The 11758-nt window shown below is 35.1% G+C and overlaps 1 protein-coding gene across 1 annotated transcript; it reads right to left on the bottom strand.

Moving 5' to 3' along the window:
• Positions 1-4052: 4052 nt before the first annotated feature.
• Positions 4053-5527, bottom strand: LOC128566930 (proprotein convertase subtilisin/kexin type 7-like). Its single transcript, XM_053564051.1, has one exon. It carries the CDS (start codon positions 5348-5350, stop codon positions 4151-4153), a length of 1200 nt encoding a protein of 399 aa, XP_053420026.1. The 5' UTR covers positions 5351-5527; the 3' UTR covers positions 4053-4150.
• Positions 5528-11758: the final 6231 nt, after the last annotated feature.

Here is an 11758-nt window from a genome sequence, read left to right as displayed (position 1 = left end):
GTGTGCCAGAAACGCTAAGCTTTAAACCATTTTAACAATCCTTGTTTTTAAGAAGACTGTCGCTTCCTATGTGAGGAAATATAAACACTTTCGACGATTTCAGATAATTAGAGCCTTCTTAATCAAATCTAGCCATTTAATACATATAATAATTTGCAGCTCAAGTTTATAGCCTAGCATTACGTTGTATACCATGATGGAACAAGTATAAGAACCCTGAATCAATCTTTTAAAATTTTGTAATGAAAATTTTAACAGTTCATTAGCTTTTGCTGAGATTTTAAAGGGTGAAATCTTATTCACATGTCTACATTTTTTCTAATGAAGTATTCTGCTGTAAGTCCTCAGTTTTCTGGGGAGAAGTGTGTGAATTATTTCAGATGGCCAAAGGATAAAGACAGTATTTTGACAAAATGTGAAGTGGATATTAACTACATGATACATAGAATAATTAAACTGAATAAAAGCTCCACATGGACAATTTTCAAAAGATTAATTTCTGCCAAGCGCACAAGATGATGAAGAAAGTTAGAAATTATCAGTAAGTGTTTCCTTGAGGGTTTCCTTTTTCTTACATCTGCCATCCCTCTCCAAACTGGGCAATTAATTCATCCTAAACTAGTCATTCTCTCAGTTGCTCATGTAGAGTTTGTTTTATGGAATATTTCCTTAATGAAAAGATATCTTTGTCAATTGTAACATCTTTACAATAATACAATAGAACTTTGTGGTTTTTTAAATTTTTGGATTAGTAAAAGTGTATTCTTTTTTCCACGTTACTTCATTTAATATTAATACATACTTTTCTTAGTTTTTTTAGTAACTATCTATAAAAATCATGAGTTTTATGCTTATAATTTGTAAAATAATTTAGATATTCTCAAACTATGAACCCTCTTAACATCACTGTATTGTCAGATTGTCAGCACTGTAACTTAAATGTTACTGACACTTAACAGTAACAGCACTTAACAGTGCTGATTGTCAGCACTGTAACTTAAATGTTACTCTTAACCTTATCCCCATGGACACAGGGCTCCATTGTTGCTTTTTGTAGCAATGTTACTTGGTAAGAATTATGGTGTGTTTTATGTTAATTTTTTCCTAATGAAATTATTCATATGTTATATGTATGATTTAATGAATTATTGAATTATAAAAACAGAGTCCTTTAACAACTTCTTCCACAAATTAGGTAACTCAGATAAAATGGACAAATTCCTTGACTGACATACAGGGTGGCCATAAAGTTCATGTCCAATTAAATTCCAGTATAGCATGAAGACCTACATAGGGAGAACATGCACCTCAAATAGCCCATCTCTATTAAGGACATTGAATCAATAATCTTCCCAAAAAGGCAGCTGCAGATCTTACTACTTGTGAATTCTACCAAACACTTAAAAAATAAAGAATACCAATTTTTAACAAACTATTCCATAAAATAAAAGCAGAGAAAACACATCTCAACTTCTATGAAGGAAGCATTTACTCTAATACTAAAACCAGGTAAAGACATTAAAAAAGAAATATCATAAAATATCTCTTATAAATATAGACACAAAGTTCTCAGCAAAATATTTAAAAATTCAGTCTAAAAATGTTTAAATTATACATAATGACCAAGGATGAATTTATGTATCTTTCACTACAGATATAAATGCTTATATATAAAAGAATATATATGCACACACTAGCTAGAGATGCACTTATTATATATATATATATATACGCATACACAATATACTCATTATATGTAATGTATATTACATACTATATATAACTCCTATTTTTTAAATCAAAAGGGCTGATGAACTATGGCATCCCATTAGCATTCAGCACATCTCGAACCAGGGTTTTATTTTCTAACATTTTGTTCCAATATGAGGAACCAGGGACCGTTGGAAAATAGCTAATCCTAAAATGGGGGAAGAAACTGTAAAAGATGAGTCTGGAGCACCTTACAATGACAGAAAGTAAGGAAGCACTAAAAAAAATCTTTAAAAAATTAAGAAAACCCACTAAGAGAATAAACACATTGATTAGAGTATGTTAAGGAGGCACAGGAGTTGACTGAAAGAACTCCTAATGTTTATAGCTAGAACAATTTGAGCAATTACAAAAATAAAGTAATACTATCAGTTAAAAGTCAATGTGTAAAATAAATATCCATGAGATATCACTGATACAAACTGTTGTTTTTGTTAGCTGTTAAGGATTTTCTATGTTTATTAGCATCACTATAGGTAATTTCTAAACATCAAATAATTTAATTTCTCATCACAAACCTTTTGCAATATACACATTATTCACCGAATTTCAGAGAAGATTATTAGAGGCTAATTTATTAAATGTCTATATGGTGATTAAAAAATAAATCTCCATGAAGAAAAAGTTCAAAAATTTTATATAGACATTCTGCCATCAAGAGAGAATAGCCTTGATCTTCACCCCTTATGTGTGCACTGTATATAGTGAATTCTTTTGAAAGAATACAGTATTGAAAAGGGAAGGAAAATGTATTAACTTTACAGTGGAGAAACTTAACAAATACTATGTCATCCAGTTAATCAAGGTCAACATGAACAGTGATAAATTGTGTTAACTATATATACCTTTGATAGAATGTGATGAAAACAGCACTTTTCTTAGGCCATCTTCCTCAAAAATATATATCACCCATTTTAATCAAGAAAAAAAAAATCATCAGCAAATTCTAACAGAGGGATATTGTGACCCTATGGGATATTATGACAAATATTACTCAAAGCAAGGAAAACCTGAATCTATCAACCCAGAGGATGCTAAGCAAACATAACATATAAATGGAACATCGTATCCTGGATGAGGTCCAGAAAAAGGAAAATAACACTAGGGAAAATGATGCCAAGTTAAGAGGCAAGAAGGGAAGAAATAGAATCTCTCCAAAGAAAACAAAAAATAAATATTATATCCTATTTTTATTTATTTGTTATTTTAAATTAACATGAGGTATAAATTTTTAGGTTACATAGTCTCACTAACAAGAAAAAGTTCAGTGTAGAAGAGCCCTTCGCCCAGGGCTGAACACCCTCACATTGTGCACATTAAATGGGCTCTCACCAGTCTCCCATCACACTCCCCCTCTGTCCTTGACACTCCAATCTCTCCCCTCCCCATGCTAGACTGTATTTAGATGGTCGTTGTGTTTTATCATTAATATGGGCAAATAATTGTTTATATATTGATTTCATACTATTCATATCTTGGATTATTTTTCCATTCTTGAGATAACTTTATTAAGAATGTGTTTCGGTGGCGCCTGTGGCTCAAGGAGTAGGGCGCTGGTCCCATATGCTGGAGATGGCGCGTTCAAACCCAGCCCCGGCCAAAAACCACAAAAAAAAAAAAAAAAGAATGTGTTTCAACTCCGTCCAGGTAAACATGAAAGATGTGAAGTCTCCAGCTGTTTTTTTTTCTTTGATTTAAATGAAATAATTTGATAGAAAAATATATTATGGACAACAATGATCTGTCAGATGAGAATATAAACTATACTATTCTTTTCCTAACACCAATTCCAAGATTAAAACCAAAAGAAAATCATGCAAAAAATAAGTTTCTAAACAAACCGTTTCTTCAAGATTGATAAACAAATTATTTACAAAAGCCTGTCCTTTCCAGCTTTACATCCAATCAATTCTTCTGATGAAAGAAATTAGTGACTGTATTCCCTTACAATAAAAGGGATCAAAAAGCTAAATCTTAATTCTCTGTCCTTAAAGTGCTCATCTGAATCAGTACAAAATCATCATCTTCTGTTTACAAGTTGCTTAAGTCATATAAAATATGACCCTAAAAACTCACATGTACATATAGTAAAAACATTTCCTGGGCGGCGCCTGTGGCTCAGCGGGCACCCGTCCCATTTGCTGGAGGTGGCGGGTTCAAACCCAGCCCCAGCCAAAAAAAAAAAAAAAAAAAAACATTTCCTAGTTCATTATTACATATATTTTCTTAGAACATTCATAAAAACATAAAAATTTAGCTATTATTTTTTTTGACATTGCAAAGAAGTTGTTTAATGAATGTGACACTTAGTTTCTCTAAGTATATTTGTCCTAAGTCAATTTGAAGACAAAAGCCATTTCTGCAGATTCCTCCAGAGTCCTCAGGTTGGATGTCCCAACAGTGGCATCCCTTCAGAGACACCGATAATGCTCCGAAGCATCTTGTCCCCACCACTGAAGGTGACCGCCAGCATGGAGGCACACTCCTCTGCGTAGAATGGCATCCGCCCCTCTTTATCCACGGCACCTATGGTGACTGTGTAGATGGAGTTGGCATAGCCATCGTAGTTGCAATTGTCGTTGTGCTGGCCCCCATTACCACTGGCCACCACAAAGATGCTCCCAAAGCCCTGGCGACCAGCAATCACCCCATGTTGCAAGGCAGCCTTTCCTAGCTGATGTGGGCCATCCACTGTCTTCCCATCATCATCTGGTCCCCAGCTGCAGCTGTAGATGTCATTGATCTGGTAGTGCTTGTTGAATGCCACAGCCTCCATGCTGTCTGTGAGAGGCTGGTCCAGCACCCGGATACCTGCTATGCAGCTCCCATAGGCCACGCCCACAGCACAGAAGCTGTTATTGGGCACAGCAGCAATCTCTCCCGCACACCGTGTGCCATGGTGGTTGCCATTCTCTGCATCCGGGTGGGGCATGGGGTCAGGGTCATTAGAGTTGAGGTCATAGCTACCCTCGGGGCTATAGTTGGGTGCAATATCCTGGATGGTGTGTTCCACTCCGTCATCCACTACCACCACCGTCACCCCACGCCCAGTCACATTGCGCTCCCACACACCTGTCACGTTGATGTCCCTGCCAGGGCTCTGCCGGTTATTTAGGTGCCATTGCTGTGGGTACTTGAGGTCATTGAAATGGACGCTGCGCTTGGCCCGCTTTAGCAGCCTCTGCTCTGAGTGCCAGTGCACAGTTTCATGCCTTGCCAACACTTCTTCCGCCTGTTGCCGTATGGCTTCCGCCTCCAGGGCCTGCCTGCGTCCAGCTGGCTGGACAAAGAGGTAGTAACCCCGGAGCTCTCCGATGCGCCTAGCATTCACCAGCCCTGCTGCCTGGGCCAAGGCATCTGCTTGCTGCTCCAGAGTATCTTCTGCCCCTTCAGCTTCCAGGCTATCCAGATGAACAGCCCAGCTTAGCCCCCCTGGATGCCGGGCATCAGGCCCACCTGTCCCTGCCAGGCACATGACCCAGGGAACCAGTAAAAAAAGCCCGGCTAATTCCAGCCAGAGACAGGTGGGCAGGCCCAGGGGGGCATCCAAGTGTGGCACTTTCTGCCTCCCTTTTGGCATCAGAGCAGTAGGCTGGACTCTACATGAAGTTGAGCTCCTGGTCTGGCTACCCACTTCACACTCATCTTATGCAAACGGAGAAAAGGCATCACTTTGACTGTGAGTAGTGTTGACTCAGCACAGGCTACAGACCTGGGGGACCCGCCCGGCCGCAGCTGCTGCCACCTCCCTGCGGAAACTTGCGGCTTCCCCAAAAATTTAGCTATTATTAATTAAAATTTCATATTAATGTATATCACCAAAAAAGTAAAGGAGTTATTTAAATATTTAAATGATATTACATATTAAATATTTATATGATAAAATATGAATGGAAAGATTGATATGTGATACCAATATAAGAATTTACTTTATAGTTCTATGCTTATACATTCTAATAATTTCTTCATTTGTAGTTAAAGGTATTTCTTTGTATTTTTGTTGAATTATTTTACATTGATAATTTAAACTTTTATATGAAATAGTAGATTTCATTTAATTTATTATTTTATACATGGCAATGTTGAATATTTATCAATTACATCAATGTAGTTTGCTAAGTATATACATAGAATACTTTCATATATAAAATTCATTGAATTTAAACAGGAACAAAAAATAATGTCTCTTATGAATAAATAAAATATGATAATTTATTGACCTTGGGGTATATGCCTAGGAGTGGAATCACTAGATTGTTTGTATGAATTTGATTTTGATTTATAAAAGACTGTTAAACTGTTTGCTAAAGTAAGTATACAATTTTTAGCCTATAAGTTCCAGATGTGCCACATTCCTTCTAATACTTGATCTGATCAGTTTTTATACATGTTAATGATTCTAATTTATTTCATATAGTTCATCTAATTTCTGGTTTTTCTGAGGAGAAGATAAATAGATAAATCCATTGCTATTACTTGAACATAGACAAACATCTTACACTTAGACTTGTGAAATAACGCACGAGCATTTTTATTAAAAAAATTTTTAAAGATACTTTGATAATAGTTTGGCATTCTAATCAAAAGATAAAACAAGATTACTAAAATCAAAACGGGATATCTCTGGGTACAGGTTGTAAACAGAATCGATAGCACAACTCAAAACTAATTATTTGAAAAAAATAAAAATAAACAATTAAAGAGGCAAATAAACTAGAATATTCGCTTTCAAAATAAATATAACTGCAGCAGAAGAAAAAGAACTTAATGGCTACACAATAAGTAAATAAATAAATAAACAAAACCTAATTAAGTATTTGAGTTTAAGAAAAAGTTGTATTTAAGTTGGGGAAGATTACATCATTCAACCCAAACCATCTTAAGGCAAAAGAACTATATTTAGTTGTATCATTTTTTTCCCCTCAAAATAGCAATGTTTATCTCTGCCAAACCTTTTCATAATTCTCTGTAGGCTAATAAATATAAACTTGAAGGTGATTCCAAAGAAATATTTAGCTAAGTACTATCCAATAAGAGCAGTTGACAGAAATACCTATGTTTTTTCATTTCAGGTTAATAGAAGGATATAAACAATTAGGTTACACTGTTTGCATTTGTTAGGTAGAGTCTGAGGTATAGTTGAGCCCTTCAGTGAGGTGTGCCTTATACCCTTACATTGTGCCCCTTAGGTGAGAGCATACCAATACATTGTCCCCCTCCCCTCCTCCCATTTGAATTTGATTGTGTTTTTCTCTTGGGTGGGCCATGCAGTAGTTCCTCCACTTGTTTCGTATTAGTATCTGAGTACATTGGATATTTGCTTTTCCATTCTTATGAAACCTTACTAAGTTGAATATTCTTTAACTCCATCTAGGTCAATACAAAAGACCTAAAAGCGTCATCTCTTCTTATAGCTGAATAGTATTTCATGGTATACATATATCACAGTTTACTAATGCATTCATGTGTTGATGGGCACTTGGGTTGATTACATGTTTTGGTCATTTTGAATTGAGCTGCGATGAACATTTTTATGTAAATGTAGTTATGATAAAATAATTTTATTTCTTCTGGGAAGATACTTACTTCCCAGAAGTAATGGGATTGCAGGATCAAATGGAAGGTGTATTTTTAGCCCTTTGAGGATTCCCTGTTCTTCTTTTCACAGAGACTATGTTAATTTGCAATCCCACCAGCACTGTAAAAGTGTTCCCTTTTCTCCACATCCACAACAGCATCTGCAGGTTTGAGATTGTGATGTGGGCCATTCTCGTTGGGTTAGGTGATATCTCAGAATGGTTTTGATTGGCACCTCTGTGATAACTAGGGACAATGAGCATTGCTTCATATTCTTGTTTGTCATTCATGTGTCTTCCTCAGAGAAGATTCATTTCATGTTTCTTGCCCACTGTTAAATTGGATTTTTGCTCTTTTCCTGTTGATTAATTTGAGTTATCTGTAAATTCTAGTTATCAGTCTTTTATCGGGATTACAGCATGCAAATATCTTCTCCCATTCTGAAGGTTGTCTCTTAGCTTTAGCTGTGGTAATCTTACTGTGTAGAAGCTTTTTAGATTGATGAGATCCTACTTACTTATTTTTGATGTTGTGATTGCCATTGGAGTTGTCTTCATAAATTCTTTTTTTTTTTTTTTTTTTTGGCCGGGGCTGGGTTTGAACCCTCCACCTCCGGCATATGGGACCGGCGCCCTACCCGCTGAGCCACAGGCGCCGCCCTGTCTTCATAAATTCTTTACCAAGAATCAAGGGGTTTTCCAATGCTTCCTTCTAGGATTTTTATTGTTTTGTGTCTTACATTTAAATCTTTTTCCCATCGTAAGTCAATTTTTGTAAGTGGTGAGAGCTGAAGGTCCAGTGTCAGTCCTTTACATGTGGATATCCAGTTCTCCCAGGACCCTTTATTGAAAAGGCATTCTTTTTTATTTTTTAGAGACAGAGTCTCACTTTGTTGCCCTTGGTAGAGTGCTATGGTGTCACAGCTCACAGCAACCTCCAGCTCTTGGGCTTAGGCGATTCTCTTGCCTCAGCCTCCTGAGTAGCTGGGGCTACAGTGCCCACCACAATGCCCGTCTATTTTTTGATGCAATTTGGCCAAGGCTGAGTTCGAACCCACCACCCTCGGTATATGGAGCTGGCGCCCTACTCACTGAGCCATAGGTGCCGCCCTAAATAGGCATTCTTTTTCCAGTGTATGCTTTTGTTTGGTTTACTGAAGATCATGTGTTAATATAAGTCTGATTTCATCTCTCTATTTTCTATTCTGCAGCATGGATCAATGTCTCTATTTTTGTGCCGGTACCATACTATTTTGATCACTGAGAACCTGTAGTATAACCATAATCTGATAAAGTGACACCTCTGGCTTTGGCTTGGCTATATGAGTCTTTTTCTGTTTCCATATAAAATGAAGAACTATTTTTCCAGTTCTTCAAAGTATGTTGTTGGTATTTTAATGGGGATTGCATTAAATCTGTAGAATGCTTTGGGTAGAATAGACATTTTAACAATGTTAATTCTTCTCAGCCAAGAGTATGACATGTTTTTCTTTTGTAATGTGTTCTGCTATTACTTTTCTCAGAGTTTCCTAATTCTCTCTGTAGAGACCCACCACCTTTCAGATATTTGTTAGATATATTTTCAGCTATTTCTTTTTCTTTGAAGCTACTGCGAACGGGATTGTTTCCTTGATTTGCTTCTCAGCTTGATTCTTATTGGTGTATACAAAGGCTACTGATTTTTGGATACTGATTTTATATCCCAAGACATTACTGTATATTTTGATCACTTCCAGAAATCTGTCCTTGAGTCTTTGGGGTTTTCAAAGTATAAGATTATATCATCAGCAAAGAGTGAGAGATAGACCTCCTCTGCCCCCATCTGGTTGCCCTTAATATCCTTCTATTGCCTGATTGCAGTGGCTACAACTTCCAGAACTATGTTGAATAGCAGTGGCAATAGCAGACATCTTGTCTGGTTCCAGTTTTAAGTGGAAAAGCTTTCAGTTTTAACCCCATTCAGTATGATTTTTGCTGTGGGTTTGTCATAGATGGCTTTTATCAGTTTAAGAAATGTGTCATCTATACCTATTTTCTTGAGTATTTTTGTCAGAAAAGAATGCAGAATTTTGTCAGGTGCTTTTTATGCATCCATGGAGAAGATCCATAGTTTTTGCTTTTGCTTCCATTTACATGGTGAAATACATTTATGCATTTGTTACATTAAACTAATCTTGCATCCCTGGGACAAACCCTATTTGAGTGTGATGTATAACTTTTTAATGTGTGGCTATATTGTATTAACTAGGATTTTACTGAGTATTTTTGCATTGATATTCATTAGCGAAACTAGCCTGTAGTTTTTCTTTTTTGTTGATTCCATTCCTAGTTTAGGTACAAGCTCTTCTTTGAAGGTTTGATAGAGTACTGGCGTAAAGCTGTCTGATGTGGGGCTTATTTTTGCTGGGAGATTTTTAATTGTTGTTAGAATTTCAGTGCTTGATATTGGTCTGTTCAAGAGATCTATTTCTTCCTGAGTAAGTCTGGGTAGATTGTGTGGTTCCAGATATTGGTCTATTTCCTCCACATTTCAAATTTCTTCACATAGAGATTTTTGTAGTAATCATAGATAATCTTTTGTATCTCAGAGGTATCTGTTGATATGTCCTTTTTTTTTTTACTGAAGTTATTAGAGATATTATTATCTGTTTCTAGTTAAATTGATTCCTATTAATAAAGTCCAGAAACTTTATGAACTAGCATAAGAACATCTATTGATGAATAATAGATATCTAGCATTATCTCATTTAATTCTTATACCTATGTTATTTTTTACATTTAACATTTAAATATTTAGGCTTAGAAAATGTATCTTACCCAAAGTTGCAGAGTTATATGCATCCTGCCAAAAATCCTACAAAAAGCACAATATTACCTCATTTTTCTAGAGACTTTTCTTTTTAAATGGTTTTTTTTATTTTTTTCAAATGTACATATTCAGGTTTATATTTTTGATTCTAGATCAGAGGTTCACTGTAGATAATACTTGGAAATAACTTTATAAAGAAAGAAGTAATGTTCATCCAGGGGCATGTGAGAAAAAAAATACCTCAGTTTTTAGGTAAAAGTACATTTCTGTCTATTAATCTCTCATGCTCCATAATACGATATCTAGTGTCAGGAATGTCATACAACAAGGACGATGAGCTTGTGGGACTTCTACCTTCAGTGATTTAATTCCCTCTATAGTGATAAGAAACCCAAGAGCAACATTGGATATTTGTTCATCTAGTAATTATTGTTACATAGCACCTCATAGGCGTTAATTTTGCTTCCCTTCCCTATGATATCTACTTGGGGGACTGTGAAACCTGAGATGGGCTGGGATTTCACAGGCATAACAGTTCATTGATGACATTTTGATTTATGTTACTTTTCCAATTCATCTGGAAATAATTTTTCTTTTTTGGTACAGGAAAGCTATTTCAGATACATGAGAGCTTATCATTTTAAATTTCATTACAAAAATGTCTAAAATATTAACATGCAACACTATTTTACTCTTAAATTTTATATTATTTTTATTTAAATGTTATATTTTATGCTGCTTTTTAGCAATTGTTTTTGCACACTATTATACTGAATCTTTGTCTCTTTCTCCTTCAGTGTTCAAAAACTTCTTTCTTAGGCTTACTTTGAAAAACATCTGTCTTGTGAAAAGCATTATTGATTTCATTATGCCTAGTCATCCCTTATAAATCATAAAGAATTCCTAGACTTTGAAAATATCACTGTTTATTATTTTAATTATTATCTTAATTATAAGATTCCAAATAAAGTTGTTATAAATTTGAGCTGTTACCAGTTCAGTGATACAAATACAGAAGCATTCTGTATGTTTTCTTTCATTGTATAAAAATCTTTCTTTCAGGTACGTAGACTGTTATATCAAATGTTCATGGGAATGATCAAAAAAATTACAATGTGTTTATTATTTGGTTATTTTTAGTATATTTTTGATATGACACTTTATTATGTGCCATCCTAAATGATACCTTGGTGAGATATTACCAAAATTAGCTTTCCAACAGCAATAATAAAAAGTCATCACTGTAAATAAAGAAATTTTATCTTGTTTAATGAATCAGAAAATAAAATTACTTCTCTTAATCACTAGCCAAGTAATTAAGTGAACTGAATTCAGATTTGTGTATAAACATTATGTTCCCAACTTCAATTGTACACTTAAACAGAAACCTCACACTTGATTTGTTTGGAAGTAAATTTTGTTCTTCACCCCTATCTCTGATTTACCCACATATTTTCCCATCACATTTGATGGCAATTCTGTCTGTAAGTTATTTAGGACAAAATGCTGGACTTTCTCTTTTATACCTCATGTGAAAATCAATAACACTTCATATTATTCTAACTTTGGAATTCATATAAAAATTTAACCACAATTCCACAGA

This window comes from Nycticebus coucang, chromosome 15 (genome assembly GCF_027406575.1).
Source record: "Nycticebus coucang isolate mNycCou1 chromosome 15, mNycCou1.pri, whole genome shotgun sequence".
NCBI classification, from domain to species: Eukaryota; Metazoa; Chordata; class Mammalia; order Primates; family Lorisidae; genus Nycticebus; species Nycticebus coucang.
Note: the sequence above shows the minus strand (reverse complement) of the source record. Positions and strands in the feature narration are given on the sequence as shown.

Bases quoted from the DNA above. Each gene is read 5' to 3' on its own strand.
- LOC128566930 (XM_053564051.1), bottom strand. From the start codon at position 5,350: ATGCCAAAAGGGAGGCAGAAAGTGCCACACTTGGATGCCCCCCTGGGC.